General features: G+C 39.2%; 1 protein-coding gene across 2 annotated transcripts in view; it reads right to left on the bottom strand.

Annotated features, from left to right (window-relative positions):
• Positions 1–25,846, bottom strand: part of ZNF407 (zinc finger protein 407) — a 386,314-nt gene that overhangs the window by 219,571 nt on the left and 140,897 nt on the right. For both annotated transcript variants that reach the window (XM_070420472.1, XM_070420471.1), the window contains exon 4: positions 11,238–11,312. In XM_070420472.1, the coding sequence (XP_070276573.1) occupies positions 11,238–11,312 (75 nt within the window). The remainder of the gene's footprint in view (positions 1–11,237; positions 11,313–25,846) is intronic.

The raw sequence follows: 25,846 nt of genomic DNA, 5'->3' as shown, positions 1-25,846 counted from the left end.
AAAGTTTTTCCTCATCTTCCAAATCTGATTATCATATGAACAATATATCTTTTTCAAAAGGCAAAGGCATAAATTTGAAAAGACCTGAAATTCAGCAATAAGTCTGTCACTTTCTACATGCCAAAAATATATGGCATATGCATGTTATCTATATCTATAAAAGCCTAAGCGACTGGCCAGTTGGCCAACTGGCCGGTACCTATGACACACACTGACCACCAGGGGGCAGACGCTCAACACAGGAGCTGCCAAGCTACAGCAACTTTGCAGAGTGCCCTCTCACACTCCAGGACCCCTCGGGGGATGTCGGACTGCTGGTTTCAGCCTGATCCCCGGCAGGCCAGGCTGAGGGACCCCTCCAGGGCCTCTAGTATAACCACAAATATGAGATGAGAAAAAGACAGTGTGGACACCACAATGCACTGTGAGAATGAATGGGGAAATTATTATTTTATAATTAGCTACAAAGAAAAATTGTGTCTAATTTAAATAAAAACTCTCATATATGTGTTCTACTGAACCTGCTGTACTGAATCTGCTGTTTCCCATAATTCTTTGCTCTACCAGACTAGCATGAAATGGGGGCAGAGATAATATGCATACCTTAGCATCAAACCACTAATGTTTTCATCTAAAAACAAGCATTCTGTTCATTATAAATGCTATGTATATAGTATAATTTTCTGTATTTGTATAACTATCAGTTCATGTCCCCTTCACCAAACCCTGAGAAACGAGACAGGTGTCCTCTTCAGCATCACAGATGAGAGGGGAGAAGGCCACATGGACACAGAGAGCGCACTCGAGGTTGACTCCAGTAAGAAGCAGGACGTTACAGTTACGTAGAACTTCACTAATCTGCAAGACCTTTCCCATAATGCGATCATAAATCATATACTTATACCAACTAAGAAGAAATCCATTCAAAAGAGTTCCAATGCAGATTCCATATCTTAAATCTATGAATATTCACAAGTGCTGATTACCCTCTGGAAAGCTGAGACAGAGAAGAAACCATCTACTGTAGAGACAGGGCATACACATTCACAACAGGAAAACAAAACAATGTGCTAAGAGGAAAGGACATCAGGCTTCTGGCTAAGAAGTGATTGTCTAGACTGAAAATCTAGGAAAGGCTTTCCACAGTGAGACAAAATCTGGGCCTTGAAAGAAAGTGCACACTGACCCAGGCCAGTGTGTAAATAAAAGAAGAGAATAGACAAGACTGGTGGCATGGCTTCCAGCAGGAACTGAGTGGAAATACTAACAGGGATGCTGAGACAGAAATCACACTATACAAGGCTATGTCCAGGAAATCATTATCACAAAACAAGAAAGAACTGGATTATATTAAAACTCAATGGAAATGATTACCTCCCAGAAAAGCGGATCTCTACTTTAAAATCATATGCTAGAAATAGCTCTAAGTAGAATAAGGTTGACTCATACGAAATACCAATATTTGACTGTTTTTAACCTAAGTGTTGATTTCATCTAACTCAATGTTAGGAGGTGTTAATATCTCTGTAAATATCAATTGGTGTCATAATTCTTTAGAAAGGAATAAAGAATTAGCTGACATGTAAGACGGTGATTTTGTCTTAAGATTAACTCAAGATCCACATGTCACTGCCTGTTTTCTCCTGATGAGAGTAGCACCATATGTTGGGCCTTTGTTTTAAGCTCACAATTTATTACACAAGTGACCCTATGACTAAAAAAGAATGGGGGAGGAAATATCTTAGATAATAACCTATGTAAGTAGTTGGTTTTTCCTATTAGAGTTCTGTAGCATAATAAAATGTAAACATCTTGTTTCTCTTCTGTTAAAATGGATAATCAAATTGCTTTGATCCAACTTTACAAAAATTATTTCAGAAAGGTTATAAGTTTTCTAAAAATTTCTCAGGAAAATTTTTAATCTTGGACTATTATAAGCAAGCACCAAGACATCACGAATATAAAGAACCTCTCACAAAAAGTCAGTACATATAATGAAACTGTATAAAGTTGGTAATTAACCATAATTGAAGGCTGCAGTGAACATATAGGCTTTTGTTCTTTTTAATTCTGGCGCTGACTGGGAATTAAAGACAAGAGCTTAAGGCAGAGTTTAGTCAGAGTCCAGATGTATAAGCCCAGTGTTCTAAAAGTAACTTAAGTAAAATAAAAGAAGAGAATAGACAAAAATATTCTAGATGCCTGCCAGTAGAAACACCTATACTCTGAACCTTTAACATATTCCATCCATCATATTTGAGATCACTTACTCATTGTCTTTTTTAAAATTTAAAAGAACAGATAATCCTATATTAAAGACCTGATTGAATTACTAGATTAAATGATAGCAAGAAAACAATCCCTTAAAAAATTAACTTCTCACATTCAACAACAATGTATTATTGCCTGCAAGAGCAATGGGAACGAACATACATACTAGAAAAAGAATAGTTTCCTAACTCCAAAAAACTCAACTTTATCTATTTCTACAAGGGAATGAAGTAGAAAGCAATAGGATAAGATGTCATTTTAATAAGGATCATCAGTACTACTAGTAAAGCACACATCTCTGTTCTAAAAACTCGCTGAACTAGCACTAGAGACAGAGTTCTAACATGCGCAGTACTGGTACAGTCTTGGGTTTCTTTGTTAGGAGACAATAGTGATTGGCTAGAGGAATTTCTATATATACTCCACAGGAGTAAAATAAAAACAATCAACTAGAGATAGAATAAATAAGACAGGGACTCCTAGAAGTCAGAGCGTCAGACTGAGACTTGAAGTAAAAAATAATTTGGTTGGATAACCAGGAGATGGAATACAGTTTGAGTGCATCAGGGAAGAGGCAGAACAAAGTAGATAAAAAGGAAGATGTAGATTGTGAGTCAGGAAAAGAATGTGTCTAACAAAATCAAATGGATAATTAAAAGGCTTCTTTGCAGCTAGTTCTGCAACAGTAATTTGGGAGAAGGCGTCTGGGTCTGGTTCTGAAGGAACAAAAGGGACCAGGGAGTCTGTTAGGGAGCAGGAAGGGAAGTCCCCAGCAAATGTCACTGTGACATCACCATCTACCTGCCCCCAGTCTCTCCATGGTGTCTGGACTCTACACTGACAGGGGTAGAATCCCAGACCAGCTCTAGGTTGTGCTGGCTCCTCTGATGTACAGAAAAAAGTAACCAAGGCAGCTTTCACGGATCTTCTCAGCCTGTTTCCAACCCGGTGTCCCAGGCTCATCCATACCCTTCCCACATCCACTAAATGAAATGCCCCATTGGAGACCATGTCTTAAACCTGCACAGTCTGGAATCAGTTCCTCACCTATTCCACACCCCCTGAGTCAGGTGCCCCAGATCACACCAGGCACACTAGATTAGGATACCACGAGTTCACACACTTCTCAAAGACTCCAACTGTGCTCTCTGCTCTCCATGTCCCATTTAAAATGTTGCCCCTTAAAAGGGCCTTTCCTGACCACGCCTCCTAATCTATCCCTCTCCCAGACATGTTCTGGAACAGCACACCCCTGTATTTTCATCAGAGCCTGACACCTAATAAAATGCTTTTTCCTTTACGTGCGTGTTATCTTTCAGTCCTTACCTTCAACCCTTCAACTAGAAATCTAAGGGTCACAAGAAGAGAGGCTGCGTTACCTCCAAACACTACTTACCATATCAGTGTTGGAACACAGTAGTAACTGGAGTAGATGTAGGAAAGGTTTATTGGAGGAATAAATGAGAGGCCCTTACTGGCCTTCCCAGAATACCCCTTAAGGAGGATTAATTGTTCCCGCTTCTAAAACTTTCTTCTGTGTCATTGTGTTGTTGTTTTTTATACATTATGGATAACTGCATAAGAACCCTTATATTCTAAAGAACAAGAATCATATAATATTCAGGTTTACTTAAGTTCAATAATAAAAGACACAGAGATGAATGCTCAATAAAATGCTGGCTTAAAATTAAAGAATGAATCTTAGAGTAGAAAATAATCTTATACTTTTGTAACACATATATACTACTAACACTTAAAATCCCTCTACTACTATCATGAGAATTACCTTTTTAAGTAGCAAATATGGTATTTTATCAACACACCCGTGATACACTCAGAACAGCAGCCACTTTGGAGGGCGAGCACCTGGAATACAAGGCACACAGTGCTCCCATCTTTGCTGGGGAGACACACTAGCTACGTCTGCTCAGCAAGCATTCTTCAAACAACAGATAATCATGACAAATAAAAGCACCATTGGAGTAATACAAAGACATACGCTAAGTTTTCATACAGTGGGCAAGGACGATTTTTTAAAAGCCTCATAATGGGGCTAACACTGATCAACACATTACTCCCAAAACTACGTGGCTGAAGAAATGTGTACTCCCAAACAAATACCGACCCTGCTTTACAAAAATTCCCATTGTAAAACTTCCCCTGAATTATGTAAGGTTGTTACAAAATATCACGCACATGAAATGGGAATTTCCCAGAGGGGAAAAGAGATGGATGCAGAAATAACAGTAGGAAATAAAACCCCTCCATGAAGCCACCCTGCTTTCTGAAGGTAGACTTCAATTTTGGCACTGAGCTTCTCAGCAATGAACACAAAGATGAAAACTCAATCCTATCCACAATGTGCTAACGTAAGACCAAAGTGACAAGTTGTTTCCCAAAGGCACACCTTTTCCTGGAATAAAGACCAGAGGGAAATCTTGAATATCACAGGATGATATGACATGAGCAGGACCCTGAGCACTATCTTTACAATAAATACATGGGTTATTATAAGGTTACTTTTAAAATTTAAGTCATTACCATATAAACTAAGTAAAAAATCAGTTTTATTGGAGCGGAAAAAATAAAAACAGTGCAGTGAAGGAAAGCAGCTCCCTAGTGATGGGCCTAATCCAACAATAAAACTGACCTCTCATTAACAAATGAATGGAAGGAATCAGTATTCTGACAGTAAAGTAAATCATCTGGGAAATACGTAGGACCCAGGTGGTCCAGGTAAGATGGCCCTTCTCCATGGAAGCTTAGGAACCCATGGACTGATGGGCATGAAAAGAGGGCTTCTATCCCCTCAGAGATGACCCCCAAAAATTACCTGTGCTAGGTCCAAACACCTCCCAAAAAAAATCGAGCCGGAAGCTTCAACAAATAAAGGAGGAACTGAGGTCCCAGAATTCTACACCACTGGAACTTACTTTTGTTAATGTTCACTGGAAAATCTATAATATAAGTTAGAAAATAGTGATTTCAGGAAGAAAAAGATTGTCATAAAGCAACCGCAAAACATCTAAATTATCCATTTAAATTTAGAAATACTTCCTATGTGCTGACAAGATGACTTTGGTAAAAAATATATACATATCTCCTATGTTCCTTAATAATTTGTCAGTTTAATTCAGGAAAATATAGAAGGAAATTTTCTAAAAATAATAATCTTGGCTAGCTGAACTGATGTGACTTCTTCCTATCTTTCCATGTAAAGGTAATTACTGAGCAAGGCTATCTGCCTTTTCGGTCCCACTTTGCCACAATAAGACCATGTCCAATAACCACAGCATCCTATTTGTAAAATGGATACTGTCTATGGATGGAGAAAAGGGAGAACATAGAAGAAAGACAGTCTTACACTCATGCAATAGCAATATGAAGTCATTAAAATCTAACAATCGCCCTCTCATTCAAATAAGCAGCTTAAATGAAAAGAACTGATATGTTTGTCCTCCACTTTGGCTCAACAGAGTTGCTTGTTTAAATATTTTTTAAATCAGAGAATATCCTAAAAATATCCTAAATTTGATCATCATGAAAGGAAAAATGAAAAGAAAAAAAAAAAAGATTGCCAAACATCAGGGTAAGGGAAGAAGTGACAGTGTAGACCAATATACGCAGTGGATTTGGGGGAGCATGAGCCAGAAGCCAGGAAACAGGAAGTGACTGACATGAGGGACAGACGACATGGAATAATGTATCTCAATACATGCATCCATGAGATTTAGCTTCCTCTCAATATTCACCTTGCAGAAATTCACACAGAATAAACACTGAGGAAAACTATTGATTCTTTTAATAAAAGGAAACACATGCAGTAATAACAACTTAGCCAAAGGCAAACTATTTCTTTAAAATGGATAGTAAAGTGACAATAACAGGAGTTAATGTCATACTATGAATTCAATCTTCTTAATTCAGAGTTTTTATACATGGTATTATTCTCTCATTTAAAAGTAGCCTAAATTTCTAATCAACACAAAGTATTGCTAGCAAAGTTTTAAGAGCAACTGTGTGTATGTGTATATGTGCTTTTCCCAGGAATGATGGGTTTAGGATTTTCATGTTTTAAGAAAAAGGTTGAGGTTTACATCTAAACTGAAAAAAGGGAACAATGGTGATACTTTCATACAATTTTACATCTATAATAATAAAAGGGTAATATGCTAATTAGACCGGACGTCATTCTGCAAGTCCTTCCTGATGAAGCCGGGTCCAGAAGGAAGCAAGCCTGGTCCCGGAGTGCCAGCAGGTGGCCGGAGGAGGGAAGCCCGGGTCCCAGGTACCCAAGGGAAGCTGGTGCCAGCAGCCGGGGGAAGGAAGGCCTACTCTTGCACGAATTTTCATGCATTAGGCCTCTAGTATAAATATAAAGGTTTTGAGAAAAGAGAGAAAGAAAAGGAGACCAGATCAATGCCAAAAGACTGACAGAATTTCTGTCCCACAGTAAGACTCAGTGATATTTAGTACATATGAGACTGCGTGGGAAAGATTTTGCTTCTCAGTAAGATTAAAGGTACTGATAAAGAAAGATGACCAACTCCAAATCCCAAATGTCTGATAAAAGGGGAGAACCCAGGACCAATGATAGGGCTGGGCCATCTGAAGGAGGCCAGGGGGAAATGTATGCCCCTGTATGAAAACACCAGCCCTGAGCCAGCCCAGGGGCCTGAACACAACCCATAGCTATGTTGACAATAAAACACACAACCTTTACCCTAACTGGTTTGGCTCAGTGGATAGAGCATCAGCCTGCGGACTTAAGGGTCCCAGGTCGGATTCCAGTCAAGGGCATATACCTTGGTTGCGGGCACATCCCCAGTAGGGAGTGTGCAGGAGGCAACTGAATTGATGTTTCTCACTCATCAATGTTTATAACTCTCTATCCCTCTCCCTTCCTCTCTGTAAAAAAATCAATAAAATATATTTAAAAATAAAATAAAATAAAAAAACACACAACCTTCATAGGCTCCTCCAAAAACTGTTTCACACAAAAAAATACTAAGGTTTTGATGTGGGTATTCATTAATAACTGGAAAAAAAACAAGTGCATTTCTTTTTATTGTATAAAAACATTTAACTCTGAGACTCGCTGATGCAGGCATCACTTTAAAATCCTTTCCGGGGCCCCGGCCTGTGTGGCTCAGTTTGTTGGGCATTATCCCATCCACCAAATGGTTGCTGTTTCAATTCTGGGTCAGAGCACATGCCTGGGTTGCAGGCTCCATCCCCAGTAGGGGATGTGCAGGAGGAAGCAGGTGGATGTTTCTCTCTACCTCTCCCTCTTCCTTCCTCTCTCTCTAAAAATCAATAAACTATTCTTTAAAAAATAAAATTAAAACCCTTTCCTGGTACAAGTGGCTTCGAGAGCATGTCAGTCCTGTTCCTGAGATGCTGCCAGTGTGGCCTTTCCTGACAGGGTCCTGACACCACAGAAGCAGAGATAAGGTCAGAGGTTTTGAGCAGTCGTCTCCCCTCCTCCTATTCACACGGTCACTCACAGCCAGCTGATAGCTGAGTGCTGAACCCTCAATGCCAGTGCTCTCTACTGTGATACAGCCTGGCCTTCACACAGAGGTACTGATCATGGCTATTTCAATCGTGGAACTGTGCAGAAGCTCATTTTCTAGATTACTACTAACGACTTTAAAGTCATAAAGATACTATGGCTTACTATACGAAAGGAGAATTACTTTTTTAAAATAGGGAATACTTTAGAGTAAAGCTGCAAAATTAATTGGAGTTTATTTTAAAATGTGAATTTGGCTATATTTAGTTATTTACATTTAAGTGTATAAGATTTCTGAAATATGCCGAAACCAGTTTGGCTCAGTGGATAGAGCGTCGGCCTGCGGACTGAAAGGTCCCAGGTTCGATTCCGGTCAAGGGCATGTACCTGGGTTGCGGGCACATCCCCAGTAGGAGATGTGCGGGAGGCAGCTGATCGATGTTTCTCTCTCATCGATGTTTCTAACTCTCTATCTCTCTCCCTTCCTCTCTGTAAAAAATCAATAAAATGTATTTAAAAAAAAAAAAAAGATTTCTGAAATATGGCAATGCACGACCTTGAAATAAGTTCATGCAAATTAAGGAACTTAAAAGTATGTTCTTACACTAGCTATCACTTCAGGAGTTCATGGTGTTAAAAAAAATATATTTGAAGTTATTTAGTTTTCTGTTGCTAATCACGGTCATGCTAAGAAAATTTATTGGTTCATCAAACGATAGTGTAAGTATATGAACTGATTTGTAATAAATTATCATTTTTGCATACATCAGTCAAAGCACAAGGCCTAAATACTTGCAAACAAAATGCATTATTAATTTAATGCTCACAGCCTATTTAGCTAACTTCTATTACTATTTGCTGTAATATGCAATGCATAAAAGGCGAGAATCGAATTCAAAAAAATAAACTGATTAAACTTTCCTGAAGAAATTAAAATATAGCAAGCTTGCAAAATTATAGCCAAGACACTAATGTTTTAAATAGGTAAAAAAAAAAAAAAATGTTTAACTTAATTTTGAGAACAGTTATGCCCAAAGTGAGGGTTCAGCATGCTGGTAGTTTCTTTGTTTCCTACAACCACTAAAAGGCATGATTCCCTCAAGAAGGAATAGAGGAAAGTGGAGTAGAAGGAGAGATCCTTTTGGCATTTACTGTGCTAGGTACTGCTAATTAACCCTTAGTCTTCTCCAGCTAGGATGTCCACTAGAAACTTATACTGCTACTGAGATCCTGGCATTTGGACTTAGCATTTCTATGCATAAGAGAAAATGTCCTCCTCTGAACAGATACCATAAACAGAAAGTAACCTGAAGCTCAGAGCTTTTAAGAGGAAAAGCAATACAGTCTAAGATGCTTACTTTAGATAAACTTGGACTACTCAGAAGGTAGTAACCCAGAAGATGGGTTATACTCCCCACCTGATATTCATTTCCCGATTTTAGGAGAAAAATCGTACCGGCAATGCTGAAAAAGCATATCATATCTCTAAGAGGAGAAAAACATGAAATCTTTCTCTTGCCTCTTTTTAGACTCCCTTTATGTACTGGGGACTGAAATAGGTGAAAGCAAGAGAGTGTTCCTGGAGTGTACAGGAAAAGATAAAGAAAAAAACCAAACTTCTACCATAATATATATGGTATCTACTATTTTTGAAGTGCCTGGAGGATAAATATATGTATAAGATAATAATTACATAGTTGAGTTCAAAATGTATACTAGTTATATAGTAGGGAAGTATTTTCTTTTTACTAGTTATCTGATCTAGATTGTTTTCATTCCAATTTATTTGTGAATAAAACATCCTAAGTACCCATATGTATAGATTCTCAATGTGAGATAATATAATTAGTAGAAGAAAGAGCACTGGAATTGGAGTAAGAAAAGTAACAATTCTAACATTTGAGTTATTGAATAAAAAATTGTATATTCCTAAATCACAGTCCTTAGACCTATGAAACTAGAATAATAATATACTGCTAATAAGGTCATAGAATAAGTAATTGAGATAATCCATGTGAAAGCAATGAGAATCCAGCAATTAAAAACGTTTTGTTTCTACTTCTTAAACACTTATGAAACATAACTTGGAAATCATGAAATATAAGTCACAAATTATAATTTAAATAATATTGAATTTTTTGAAATTCAAGAATAATGCATCCAGGATATGTTCAACATATACATTTTGACTCAAATTAAATATGTTATAAAGAAAAGTATAAGAAACCAAAGGCAAAAAGTAAACATATGGGACATCCCATTTTTGACACAGCAGGCATGTCCAAACTAAAATGCTAAAGAAAATAATATGCCTTCAATAGAAACGTCAAGTTAAATTCATTGTAAACATAAAAAAATATTTTACAGGCATCTTAAATTTTTACAAAGGCAATTAAACATTTAAAACATGGCAGAAGAGGCCCTAGGATATAGTGTGACAGAATAAGTTGCATGATTATTGACATTCTAAAAGAGTATTAAAAACAAAGAACATTCCAGGAGTGTCTAGAATTTCTGATACCATCTTGGAGGATTTGAGAAAAGCTAAAAATTGATTATCTTTGAAGGAAGGTGAGAGTACCTGCCCTGGGTCTGATTGGCTGCAGGTGTTAAAGATTTAAAAATTTCAGAAGTAGCCATGCTCACCTGGTAGCTGACATACTATATTGCAGCTCACCTAATACGATTAACTCTAGGTGATGAAGCTAATTATGATACAATAGCAAGGAAAAAGAAAGCCTGGCAGTTGATGACATAATAATTACAGTGTTATTTTTCATGACATGGCAACTGCAGTATTATTTTGGGAATGACAAAGATGTATTTCTTTAATATTAGCAATGTTTAATTCTACAGTAAGAATTCAAAAATGTTATTTTAAAACCTCAAAATAAAAATACAGGGGAAAATAGACAAAGTGTAGTCTTACATACTTATTTTAGCTCATTCAAATGTATCAGCAGAGGTCAATTCCCTCTAATTTAACTCTTCTACTACTTGAAGATTGTTTTACAAATTCACAAAATCAAAGTTCCTCATATCCTTTCAAATCTTAATATGACTACATTTTGGGGGGAGAAGGGCATAAAACAGTGGTTCTCAATCTTGGCTGCACATTAGAATCACCTGGGAATCTTTTTAAAATCCTGATTTCTGGGTCTCATCCTCCGGAAATTCTGTTTCTTTGTTATGGGGTGGGGCCACAACATCAGTAACAAAGAAACAGAATTTCCAGAGGATGAGGCCCAGAAATCAGGATTTTAAAAAGATTCCCAAGTGATTCTAATGTGCAGCCAAGGTTGAGAACCACTGGCATAAAACATGATATTCAACAATAGAGTACCACAAATGCAAACCATGTGAACAGACTTGAAAAAATTCTAGAAGTCACCTTATTAAACAAATTCTGAAATGAAAATATATTAAGTTTTTAAAAGTGAATGAAAATTACCTTTCTTTGGGGGTGCCAACTCCATGTTTGCCTAGCAGATGAGTATTTAAGTGCTTCTTCATTACAAAAGCAACCCTAAAGAAAAAAAAACAACAGTAATTATAAAACTAAAACTTGACTCTCTGCTAGAATTATGTACAAAAAGTATTTAAAAATAGGCATGTATATATGGATGTAACATAATGCACATTACAATGGCACTCTTGCTAAACAGAGAGCTGCATACAGATCAAATTTACTATAATATTTGGAAGTCAGAAATAACTGCATTTAAGTGACTGGTTCATTTTCTTATTTGAGTATACTAATGTGACCAAAACAATGATTTTAGTTCTTTAGTCATTGTCTTCACTGTCAGGAAACAAGAGAAAGCAATATCTCAATGTAATAACATTCACTGCCCCCTAGTTGATCCCACACTTCAATCACGAGATGATTTCAGAAAATGTCATTTTATTAAATATTTAAGGGACTGTAAAAGATAGAATGAATAGCCTTCATGGAGTTGCCTTAAAAATATGATAATAATTTGAAGAGAGGTTTTTAACAATGATATAAATGTTTATTGTATCTACAGCACAGGCAAAAAAAAAAATGTGCTGAAGTACCAAGAATATATGAATCACTAAAAAAAAAAGAGTATTACCTGACATGCTATCTTATTTCATACACAAATCAGCTCACTTAATCCAATTTTGTTGACATAGATATGAAATGGACAAGAATCTGCAGCCAGTCCATGGAGCAACATTCTTCTACTGAATATGGTACAACATCGATTTAATTACTTTCTGTGATTGTTTAAAACAATTTAGATCTCCCTCAGAAGCATCAAACTCAAATGGCTCTCTTCATGAGCAAAAAAATAAATTTTACTCTTGTAACTTTCAGTGTAAAAGGGCTTGCAAACATTTTTGTTAATTATGTATTACAGCTGTCCTTCATAAAGTTAATTACTAGTAGCTGAAAGGCAACAGAATCTATTTGCATATGTACATGAAAGGCATGACATATGCAAAAATATGATTTTAATTAGCATTCTATGATATGAGGGACTACAAATCAAATTGGCATGTTATAAGATTCTTAACATTAAACACTGAATTCATCTGGACATGTTTGCACAAACGGGCTTCGTGAGACGGTGAAGCACTGTGGCCTTCTGGAAGAGATGTGTCAAAAGCCACGACCAAAACAATTCCTAAAACTGACACTGCTTCTTTTCTTTTCATGTATGGTTGATTTGGTTATTTTCCTACAATATTATGGAACCTCAGTTTTGTGGCTAAAATAATATATCTTAATATTTTAAATGACTATTACTTAATTATTCAAATAATCCATCTCTATACACTGAAAATAATATTTTCATTATATTCCATCTAATATATAATTACTATGGACAACTATAAATAACTGATCACACCATCAATCATTAAAATGAAAAAATAATTATTATATATGAAGAATCAAACTGTGATGATATTAAAGGTTAGTAAAAATAACAGTACAAAATATTCTTTATTTGTTTCTGCTTGATTAGGACAAAATAAATAACATTTTTCATTTCCTTAAGAAAGAATACAGTAATAACAACAGTCCATTTAAGTCATAACTTCCCTACTGTCCTCTATTTTCCTATAATTAAAAAAGCATAAAGCTAATAGCAAAGAGCAAAGGTTAAGAACCCAAAGTTGCAAAGCACAGCTTATTTACATGAGCAAGTATAATTTAAGAGACTTGAGCTTAGAAAATGCAGTGCAGTTTAAAAAGAAAAAATATTAGTTAAAATGTTTAAGTTTTAAGAATTGAAACAAAAATATGATACCGCACAGGGGAACAAAGTACACAGGGAGGGACAGCTTCCACCTAATGGAAAATGCTTACATGATCCCACTGAATAGCTATAACACTAAATAAGTGTTATAGATATTAAGGGGGAAATTTTATAATTCTAAAACGCACTGTAGTTATAGTCAAATGCAAAATATTTATTCACCCAAAATCTGATTTAAAGTAAAAATTCTTTAAATTTGGTCCCGGGAAAGCATGAATAATATAAAATTCTCAATATCCTCTGTTAAAAATTCTAAACCAGGCATGATTTAGGATTAGCAATCATAGAATGCTAATTAAACTCACCAACCTCTATGGACATAACACCACCAACACGTCATGACTGATTGTGGCCTACCCTTACCATCCTCACAGATTTAACATTTTTAACATACTCACTGTTTTCGAAAATTTATAATCTAGATACCATGAAAAGTAAGACAAAAATAATCCCAAATCAGCAAAGCTCTGCTCCTGCCTTCACCCACGCCCTCCTGTATCACGTACACTGAGCGCTTAAGATGGGGGCAGCTTCAGGGGGTGGGATGGAAATCAGACCAAGTGGGGCCTTTGTGGAGCTGTACTTCCACAGCCTATAGCTTCTCAACCAGATGGAGCATCTCTAATGCTGCCACACCCTGGGCCCACCCGCAGCCGAGTGCATGTGATTGTTCATGTCCGCAGTAGCACCTGCACGATTCTAGAAGCATTCTCAGCAGCTGCAGGGCATTAGTAACAAATAATCCAAAGTCCCTGCCTCAGAAAACGGCAGTGGTTCTCAACCTTGGCTACACATTAGAATCACCTGGGAATCTTTTTAAAATCCTGATTTCTGGGCCTCATCCTCTGGAAATTCTGTTTCTTTGTTACTAATGTTGTGGCCCCACCCCATAACAAAGAAACAGAATTTCCGGAGGATGAGGCCCAGAAATCAGGATTTTAAAAAGATTCCCAGGTGATTCTAATGTGCAGCCAAGGTTGAGAACCACTGGAAAACGGAAAGCCCAGTGAGGGAAACAGAACAAAGGGAAAACAGAGAGCCTCTTAAATAGTGATAAGTGGAAGGAGAAAAACTAGAGAAGGAGGGGATCTGAACAGGAAGGGATCAAATTGTACATGTTGGTGGCTCAGGAATGTGATTTGTGAGTAAGGGGGTGAGAGGCTGGGCATGGCAAGGAGCAGGGAGCCGCAACCCATAGAAGGGCACCCAGAGACCATTCTCAGAGGGTGCGATGCAGGGCAGAACAGGAGCAGCAGGCTCGGTGAGGGCTTCAGCTCACAGGCCATGATAGCCTGGGCTTGTACCCAGCGAGAGAAGAAAAATCTCGCAGGCATCAGAACAGAGGAGAGACGTGTCCGACTCACATTTTAATAGATTCCTAAATTAGAGGGAAGGGAGAGGAGAAGAAAGAAAGGAGAACAGAGGGAGAGAGAAAAGACGGGCGAATTAACTGTCTCCTGCAATAATCCAGGCAAAGATGATAGTGGCTTGGACCAAGGGCTAGCAGTGAAGAGATTGGGTCAAATTCCAGATATATACTTGTGATTAGAGCCAACCAAATTCCACATGGATTGGATAGGGAGGCAAAGAAAATCATTCAAAGTTTTGACCTAGAAATACCAAGCTGCTCTGAAGGAGAACACCAGTCTGGGACACATTCGATAAGGAAGCCTCTCTTGGATGTCAAACAGGAGGCCAAATCAACAGTCTTGTATTCTCTGAAGCTATCCATCTGGCAAGTGCCTGACAACCTGAAGAAACACCTTGAAGTAATAAGAAACAGTATTTCTTAAATATGATTGATTTCCAAGTATATATAATTGCCTTAAATAACATCACTTAGAACTGTTTTTGGTGTCAAAGAGCAGCACAGTAATAACATTTACATCCCAGCTAAGACTTCTACTTTTCAACACAAAACTTTCATGTTTCATCTCCTAATTTTGAAATAAATTTTCCTGCACATCAATCCTATATAATAAAAGCCTCATATGCAAATTGTCCCCTCAGGCAGTCGTTTGACCAGGACTTTGACCGGGAGACCATGAGTTCGACCTCTCGCTATGATGTGCACTGACCACCAGCGGTGGCACGGAACATGGCGGGCATCAGCAACATGGCACGGGCAGCGGGCAGCAGTGGAGGTGCTGCCAGCCCCAATGGGCCCCAACAAGAGTGGGACCTCGGCAGAATGGTGGAGCAGGTGGCACCAGGCCAAGGCGAGTGCGAGTGGGGGCTCGATTGCTCCGATCGATTGCCATGCAGATGAAAACCAGCAGCAGCAGGGGGTCCAGCCATGATCAATCACCCCACAGATGGGATGGTGGAGCAGGTGAGGGGGTGGTGCCAGGCCAAGGAGGGATGCCAGGCAGGACTGCGGGTCTGCAAGGCTGGGGCACAAGCTGGGGCTGCAAGGCTGGGGATGTGAGTTGGGGCCCAATCTCCGCAGGCCACACCAAGGTACCCCACTTGTGCATGAATTCGTGCACTGGGCCTCTAGTATAATATAAACCTCATCCTTCAGTTGCTTAGGTTTTATCGCTGTGGAATTATTTCCACTTGAGAATCAAGTAAGATTATCTGACTGACCTATTAAGGTAAATAAAATGCACAATAAAATTCACTGTGAATGCAATTAGAGAGATGTGAAAGCAATGGACACCCAAAGCCACGACATTCGGGAAGTCCCTAAACCCTACTCTGTCCATGTCAAGGTTTAACTCGGGGACCAAAATCAGGATTGCACAGGCTGTGTGTCTAGCATCAGAGGAAAGAGAGGGAGCATAGCAGGATGAGTCGTAAATTTCTGCTACCTTCCTATAGGATATAATATCCAACTACTACTTGAAAAAAATTTAAGGACAGGAACACATAGGTTTAAAAAAATGTCTAAAAACAGGTTAGCTTAAGACTATGATGTAAGACTATAATGATATCAGCACATTCATTTCCTCGGCTGAGTAACTACATAGTTCTCCCATTGGTCCCCTCACACCACAGCCACATAGGTCCCAAGCTACCTATCAGAACACAGGGTGAACTAAACAATAATATAACCGACAGTCCTGAGTCACTGCTGAAGAAACAGGAAACAAACACACAAACCAACAAGCAGCAAGATTAGCTGGCAGAGGCGACCTGAGGATCACATAAAACAGTCACCTCAACCCCACTCGTGGCCACCTGTCCCCCCAGCTAACTTGGAAAGGCTGCCACACTGGGCTGACTGGAGCAGCCCTCATTCCTGAGGAGCAGTTCACAGACACATGCAGATAGCGAGTGTGGAGGAGCCAGTGCAAAGGCGATGTCCTCCCACGGCTCTGCCTTCTGTGACTCCTATAACTGAGAACACTGAGGACATTCTGAGTGGCAGTTTTCTCAATTCAAGTGTGAGGGAAGCAACGCTTCCTAAGAGTTTTGTGAGGATAAAACAAAATAAGGCAAACACAGTGTTGCATGAGGGACAGGTGAAGTCACCTTAATAAACCATAGCTAATATTAGCACTGCTATTTATAATCATGCCATAATGTGGTAACATCTAGCAAAAGAACAATTTCAGGATTTCAACTCCAAAAGCCTATGTGCCTTAGGCCAGTTCAGGCAGCACTTTACGTGATACACAGATCAGCACCAATGAAATTGCAGGTGATGTGTGCAAGACAAACTAGAAAATCAAGAAGCAATGTGACAAAGCCATCACCTCAAACACCACCACCCACCTATATGAAGAGCACTAACCTGCGATGTGAACAAGTACTCTGACTCATTTATATTAGATATCTATTTTTGTTTACATTGATCCCCAAGATGAGGAAGCAAGAAAGAATAATAAAGGTCCCCAAGATCAAGTAATAGCAACAAGCAAAGAGTAAGAAACAATTGCCTAGCCAGTGTGGCTCAGTGGTTGAACATCAACCTATGAACCAGGAAGACACAGTTCGATTCCTGGTCAGGACACATGCCCAGGTTGCAGGCTTGATCCCCAGTGGGGGGCATGCAGAAGGCAGCAGATCAATGATTCTCTTTCTTCACTTATGTTTCTATCTCTCTCCCCTCTCCCTTCCTTTCTGAAATCAATAAAATTATGTATGTATGTGTGTGTGTGTGTATATATATATACATATATATATATATATATATATTTTAAAAAGAATAAGAAACAATCACATTCATATGGCCACAAACCCACAGCTGCCTTTTATAGTTTTAACTTTGATAAATCTCTAAATTAAAAATAATAATTCTACCTAACTGGGAGAAAGAATGGCTTAATCAAGTGAAACTTCTGAACTCTGAATTTTAACATATCTTTAAGAGAAATATTATTTTCAAAGTGTTTAAACTCCTTTTAAATCCTAGAGTCCCACAAAAAAGCAAATCTGCCCAGAAAACCACATCACCAAGAATTCTGCTCCCAAAGTCAAGGCAGAGCCCACTGTGGCCGAGTCTCCCAGATCGGCCTTTGGACCTTCCAACCCATTTCAATCCCTTCCTTCCTTTCTGGTCTCTTCAAAAGGCCTGGGTGCTCCCACGGGTGCAGAACCCAGGTGCTCCACAGAAAACACCACCCAGTGGTTCCTACCTTCATCCCCGTGATGCAAGATGAATACATGAGAGCACCAATGTGGCAGGAGCAGGATTCTGGACAGAAACTGCCTGGGCTTCCATCCTGGTCCCACCAGGAACATGCTCTGTAAACTCACACCTGTCATTCAACCAGGTGCCTTGGTTTCCTCTTACATAAAATGGGGTGGTAGTAACTGTTCCTACCTAATGGGGCTGTTATGAGGGTTACAAGATTAATGTTTGCACAGTGCACAGAATGGTACCTGACACATTCTGAGCACTATAAATCTCTGCCACTTTTAGCTATTAACCACCCCAGACTCAGAGGTTCAAGAAATAATCACTACCTCCCATGTCCTTATTCCCACTGGCCAGTGCCTTCAGAACTGGGTACAATGTTAGCAGGAAGAGTAGTTGCCTGCCATCTGTGAATCTGAGTAGGAACCCAAAATCTAGAACTTGAAAAGTGGCCCCCTCCTCTAAAATCAACAATCCTGGTCGATCAAAGCCATTGAATTTCTTTGAGCACAAGCTAAACAACTTAGTGTTTATTTATTAGCAGCAGTCTATTCATCTGCCAAAGTCCACAAGGCTGAAACAGAAAGTATAAGCAGAATATTAAATAATGAAGAATAACAATCCCCTTCCCATGTAAGTTCTAGATATACAAAAACCTATTATCAATAATGTGATCTGGCTTTTAGAGCAAATGTCACTTGCCATTAAAAATATATAGAAAATTTTGCCATATTGTGTAATGTCTTTTTTATGATTAATAAGATATTACCATTCTGAAAATGACCGTAATGAATAGATTATTCTTATACTGTAGTTTTATACATAATGGTATAGTTATAAAAGATGGATGAGTTATAGATTTTCATACTGCAGTAAGTGATTCCACATCACTTTCAGAGCCGTGGCTCCTGAAAAATGTCCACACCCTAATCTCTGAAACCTGCTGGGTTCCATGGTAGGGGGGGAATGATGGTGGCAAACCCACTGACATTAAAGTAGAAAAATTTCCCAGTATTATCTGGGTGGATTGGTGTACTCGAAATGTTCTTAAATGTGTTAGAGGAAGACGGGAGAAAGGAGTCAGAGAAAGAGCTGACTATGAAAGCAGGTCAGAGATGCTCTGCTACTGGCTTTGAAGATGAAATGGACCATGAGCAAGAAATGCAGGTAGTTGCTCGAAGCTGGCATTGTGTCAACACCCTGTTCTCTAACGACCATCTCCCCATGGTTTTAGTGCTCATTAACTAATGGTGACCACCTTGATGATTATCATGAGGACTGCAAAATGGGAGTGTTCTAATTCTCTCATTCCTCCTACCTTTATTAGCTGGCTTTCTTCTATAAACAACTTCATCATTTTCCCATCTGTCATAAGATACTCTCTCACCCTCACTCTCCTTCAAGAGCATTTTTAATGGACTCTTGAATTTTCATTTCTATTCCATGTTTTATAATCAATTACCATAATTATGGTTTTTAATTCTCAAACTACCCCCAAATAGGCCAGTGGAGACCCTTTAAGGCTGGCTACTATGTCCTGTTGACATCTCTCCTTTTAATGTCCAGGTATTTCCCTGTTTCCCAGCACAAGGTGTTCCAAGATCCCTGTGTCTTTTCTGTGCTGTAGATCTGGAATCAGTCTCGCTTCCTAAATAAAGAGTAAGATCTAGGCGCCAACGATGACTGCTTCTGGGTATCACTGAGTCCAAGCCCTTTCAATGCGCAAAACTAGGAAGTAAATAAATCAACAAACAAAGTAATCACTATATGGTGAGCAGAAGAGGAAATATACACAGAGGAACTCGACTGCCAAGTACCAAATACTGTAATTTGGTTCATGAGTGTTTATTAAGACAATTGATTGCATCTTTTCATTATTCTAAAATAGTCTGTGATATATTTTCAAGTGTCATATAAATAAACATCTGTTAATAAATCACACGTTATCTATGGAAGGTCTGAATGGACTGCTCACTACTGCTTCCTTCACCTTCTAATAACCTACTTCGAGTGCTAGTTCTTCTAAACCACTTCTGATTATTTCCTGCTTCTCACTATCACCAATTCTTGTTCCTGCTCCCACCCTCTCAGAGTGAAACTTTTATTCACATGCAGTTATATTTCAAAAGCATAACTAATTTCATGGGCTTCAACACATAGCCTCATGGTAGATGGCTCTCTATTCATGGCCTTCTGAGGGCACTTCTTGTCTGAAATGACGACACCTTAAAAAACATCTAACAGTCATGATCTTCCCTCACTAATGGTCTCCTCCAGACTTCCCTAATTCTATCGCCCCAACCACTTTCCTAATTTAATGATCATATTCTCAAAGTCATAAGTCATTCATAGACTTCACTAATCCTATATAATAAAGGGCTAATATGCAAATCGACCAAACGGTGGAACAACCTGTCACTATGACGCATACTAACCACCAGGGGGCAGATGCTCAATGCAGGAGCTGCCCCCTGGTGGTCAGTGTGCTCCCACATGGGGAGTGCTGCTCAGCCAGAAGCCGGGCTCACGGCTGGCAAGTGCAGCAGCGGAAGCCTCTCCCGCCTCTATGGCAGCACTAAGGATGTCCGTGGGGAGTGGGCCTAAGCCGTCAATCGGACATCCCCCAAGGGCTCCCAGACTGTGAGAGGGCGCAGGCCGGGCTGAGGGGACCGCGCCCCCGCCCCAAGTCCACGAATTTCATGCACCCAGCCTCTAGTTTCCCTATGAAAATTTTACTTCTCTTTCTACATAATGACACTAGACTAGACCATTTCATCAGAGCTGTAGCTGCAAGGTGCTCACCCTAACAATTCATCCCATACACCACCATCACACCATTAGTCTACAAACAGGTTCACACTGCACCTCAGCCCACAAAGATCACCTAGGTTCCTTTCTGAACTGAATAAAGCACCAAGTCCAAAGAAAGTCAAGGTTAGTCTTCTATAGTCATTCTGAACAGGTATTCCAATTTCTGAAATATACCCTCAAGAAAGAATCTGAAATAAAAGGAAAAAGGCTACATTTCAACAAAAAGTGAGGACAACCTAAGGAGTGGCATGATTATCTTGGAATATTATGGATCAAGAAAAAGAGCAAAACATTTCTCATGACATGTAGATTTTAAAAGCACCAAAACATTACACACAATGTAATCCCATATATGTATATATGTATGCATGTGCTTTACTGTATTCTGACATATAAGCATACAAAAACAGAAGCAAATAATGTCAAATTTACGCTGACATAAAATTGAGTTTTCGATTATGTATATTCTTTATCTACAATAAGTAAAAATTAAAAAGGAAAAAATACCATGATGCTTTGCATTTTACACAGCACAGGCGCCTTGACTGGCTCCTCACAACTGAAGGAGTGAGCTGTCTAAGCATGTCAAACTTGCGGCCCATGGGCCACATTCAGCCAACAACAAATACTAATTAACGATTACTCATTTATTTAGCCCTTTATATTCAGCAGGTCTCTATAGAAATAAACCTACATTTCTATGAAAATTGAAGCTTTTGGTTTTTTACAGCCCACATAAATTTAAACCTTGTTTACTTGGCCCATATTAGCCTTTGAGTGTGACATGCTTTGAGGCATTATCAGCCCAACTTCAGAAAAAAGAGAACTGGGGCTCTAGGAAGATAAGTGCCTTTTGACTTTTTCAAGAAAATGTGGCCAAGGAGCTGAAAATGCAAAAGTCGTATTCATGCCTGGTGACCTTTATACAGAATTCTTTCCCCTACCCCATACCTGCTGACTAATGAAGTATTACATCCTCATGGAAAATAAGAAAAACAAAAAAAGGTAATAATCTATACTAATAAAAGGGTAATATGCTAATTAGGGCAGACATCTTCCGGACAACCTTCCGGACGTCCTTCCAGACAAAGCCACAGCGGCTGTGAGGGCCAACGTGCAGCTGCGAAGGGCTCAGGCTCAGGGCAGCAGTGGCAGCAGCAGCGGGGTAATGGGGGCAGCGCCTTCCCCGACCACCAGGTCACCTCCCGCAGAGGGAGGCCAGACTGCGGCTTAGGCTGGGGGCCGAGGCAGAGGCAGTTAGAGGCGATCAGGCCGGCAGGGGGGCAAGGTAGGGGCAATCAGGCTGGCAGGGAGGCAAGGTAGGGGCGATCAGGCCAGCAGGCAGGGGCAGTTAGGGGTGATCAGGCAAGCAGGTAAGTGAGCGGTTAGGAGCCAGCAGTCCCAGATTGCGAGAGGGATGTCTGACTGCCGGTTTAGGGATCAAGCCTAAACCGGCAGTCAGACATGCCCAAGGGGTCCCAGATTGGAGAGGGTGCAGGCCGGGCTGAGGGCCTCCCCCCCCCCCCATGAATTTCATGCACCAGGCCTCTAGCACAGAAATAAAAGGTTTCACAAATAAGATCATTACAGTAAACAGTGTTCTACATGAAAATGAATCTTTCCAAACTAATGAGTGAAAAACCAAGTAGTTGATATAGAAAAGATTTTTTTAATTCACTGAGATTAGAAAAAATGCTCTTAAATTTAAAAGAAAATATTTCCACATGATGACAATACAAACTAAAATTTAATGATCTGTGGGAAAGGTTAAACAAAAGTAAACAGCATGCAATCAGTTAACAAGAATAATTATGCTTAGAAATAAACATAAAAATGCTGATCATTATTAAAACAATAGCCAATTGAGTGAGACTGCATTGGTTTTATTATTTAAAAAATCAAGATAAAATATTTTATCCTCCAAGTGTCAGAAATCAAGATCACACTACGATTGCTGTTAAAATGTAACATATGCTATACAATATAAAACAAAATCTAAATCTAAACCTTCATTTACATAATAAAATGAAATATCCTATATAATAAAGATGTAATATGCAAATAGTTGTTACGCGTCACCGTGACAACCTACCGCGTCACAACTGGAACAGCAGGAGGGTGGGGCAGCGAGCTACAAGTGGGCGGCAGAGAGCTACAGGAGGGGGCAGGGCAGCAAGCTATGAAGCGGGGGGGGGGGGGGGGGGCGGGGGGGGGGCAGTGGACGGAGAGCTACAGGAGGGCGGCAGCAAGCTACTGGCGCACGGATTCATTCGCCGGGTTACTAGTATTATATACAAGTGTTAACACCTGAAAATTACATTTCTCAAACTCTTTTACCAAATCATTGCTAGGGAAAACCAAGTACAGTTGACCCTTGAACAACACAGGGGTTAGGGACGTCGACCTTCCATGCATGTTTGACTCCTCCAAATCTCAACTACTAATAGCCTCCTGTTGATCAAAGCCTTATTGATAACATTAATAGCTGATTAATACATAGTTTGTATTTTATATGTATTATATACTGCATTCTTAAATATAATAAGCAGGAGAAAAGAAAATACTATTAAGAAAATCTTAAGAGATAATAAATTGACTGTATTTTTTTAATCCACGTATAAGTGGACCCCCATATAAGTGGACACGCATATAAGTGCATCGGTGCAGTTCAAATCCCTGTGGTTCAAAGGCAAACTGCATTGTCTTTCACTGTTTCTCAAATGTCTCAGGACACAATTTTTGGAATGCTATTGCCCCTTTGGTTGTAATCATTACACAGAACACACAACTTCCACATCTAAAAAGTACCCTTGTAATTTTACATAAAGCAGCTTCCTTCAATAACAAATTAACAACATCCCCACAGTTAACGTTATCAGTAATCCTTTAATGCTTTAAAATTATAATTATTTTCCTGAATGTTTCTGCTTTTCCACAAAAATAAATGCTATTACATTTATTGAAAACTCCTCGGGAAGAAACAAACACCTTTCCTGAGAGTAACCATGCTATGTCCAAAAACCAGCAGTGAGCTTCTAGATATTATAAAATGTGAGCTGCAGCAAGCATCAGAAATATTCCTATAAGGAACCTCAAGGTAGTAACACAAACAAAATTCCCTACACTATACAGAAGAGGAAGGGGAGACATTCACCAAGTTAGTACTCCTTTATTTCAAGAATTAATCCTACTGTCACTTAATAAGGAGCCCTATAAAAATGTAACTATTAGCACTGTCAGAACTATAAATATTATACCCCAAAGACCTTAATATTACAGTGTAGATATCCAGATCTTAACCACATTCTTAATAATGAAAGCAGTCACACATTAGGGTATGTTTTGTATTGAGTTGTGTTGTGTTGTTTGTAGGTAGAGAGATTGCCAAGCTCTGTTCTCAGTGCTTTTATACACCAGTTTATTCACCGTCACAAAGCACTCGACAACAGACGAGTAAGTCCCCAAACTGCCAGAGGCACCAGGCAGTACTGGAACCCAGGCTGCACCTGACTACTTAGTCACTCTGCTTGTCTCTGTCTTATCAACTCTAATTCAGATATTTGGTCTTATTTCAGGTGTCTGCTGTATTTCTTCCTTCCTTTCTTTCTTCCTTCCTTCCTTCCTTCCTTCCTTCCTTCCTTCCTTCCTTCCTTCCTTCCTTCCTTCCTTAATTATAAAGTCATTTGCCAAAATAAGTAAGGAAATCAATGATGGGAGTAAGTGTATTTTATTTCCAACCTTGAGAAACAACACAAGTAGCCATATACTAAAGGAATGCTAAAATTGAGAGTAAAAAACCGGGGTCTGAGCTATGCTTTTCTGGTAACAGTGATGAAACCCTGGTTCAATTAATAACAATCACACGTAAGACAAAAATGAAATTGCTGATACCTAAATTGTGAGGAAAAAACAAATGAACTTAGTAAACAACTATACTAGTGATTTTTAAAAAATTATTGAATGAGAATAGCTATAACCAATGATATGAGATCTAGAAGAGGGATCAGAAACAGATGGTGTTGTCAGACATGTTCAGGAAAATTATCCTGTTGGAAGGGAGGGAGGGAGGGAGGGAGGGAGGGGAGGGAGGGAAGACAATGCTCACAAGCCACAGAGCTCAATACAGAATCCTTTACCTAGAGCTACCTCAACTATTCTGAAGGTGGCACAACATGGTGGGACCTTCTGTTATTGTTAGCTCTCATCCTGGGAATGGAAAGTGATGATATGGTCCACAGAAATGAAATACACACAGCCCCCAGGGAAAAGGCGAGAAGCACAGCCGGAACATAGTGATCCTGGTCTGGGTCTGGCCTTGATGACTGGATGAGAACACCGTGAAGATGACATGCCAGGAAGTGTGGCTCAGGAACTGACAACTGATTGTACAGGGATGCTGAAGATTCGGATCCCGCCCCAAAGCAGGAAGAAGAGGCCACAGCCCCAGCCCAAACCCTGCGTTGGCTCACAGGACTCTGAGTCCCACTCTCATTCTCGAGCAAAAAGAAAACTTCCTCACTGGGCTAGGCAAGGAGGAAAAATTCAATACCTCTGAAATTTACCATCCTGGTGAGAGGGTGAGAAATGTTTACTGGGAATTATCGGTTATATGGTACTACCAGCCTTAATTTCCAAATAAGAAAACCAAGGTAATGTGGAATTGAGGTAAAGTGAAAACCGAGGTTTGTGGTTAAAGAAAAACATATCTATATATAGTATATATAGAAGCTTCTAGTAAAGTACCTAATATTGCATGAAATGCTGTAAGTCTCCATAAATGATTGCTATTAAAAAATTAAGAGTCTCTACCTATCCAAGCATATAATCCTGGTATTGTCTTTATTGATTAAATGTGCAGGAGCTAAAATACACAAGGGTGTTTATGTCAAGAAATAAAACTCCAATCAATAAATCCACCAAAAAAGGGATTTCTACTTTTACATGTAATTTGTCTTCAAATTTCGTCTGTGATATTTTAAGTAAATGAACAACACAATAGTGAAAATCAGGGCTGTCAGTGGGGAGTGACCAGCCCTGTCTGAGAAGGAACTGGAGTTGGCTGAGCCACAGGAACTAGTAGATGGTTGGTTCAGCTGCAAGCAGGATCTAATATTCAGTGAGAAATGTTCTTTGGTGATTCCTATTGGAGAACTGACTGGGCTGACGGGGGGGGGCGGGGAGGGTGGAGTGCTGAGCTGTCCAATAGCAGTATTTCCAAAACCTAGTAAAGGCACTTTGGATTTAATAGCAATTTCAGTGAGAGAAGAAAAGAACTTATAACTTTAAAAATATTATTTGGTAAACAAGAATATTCAAGTTGCAATTTATGTGAAAAGGAGTTGAAACTGGCCATGCACAATCATTATGTTTAACATT

Source organism: Myotis yumanensis, unplaced genomic scaffold, assembly GCF_028538775.1.
Source record: "Myotis yumanensis isolate MYYU_CA2020_CCGP unplaced genomic scaffold, mMyoYum1.0.hap1 SCAF_7, whole genome shotgun sequence".
In the NCBI taxonomy this organism is placed as follows: domain Eukaryota; kingdom Metazoa; phylum Chordata; class Mammalia; order Chiroptera; family Vespertilionidae; genus Myotis; species Myotis yumanensis.
This window is presented reverse-complemented; position numbering and strand designations above follow the sequence as displayed.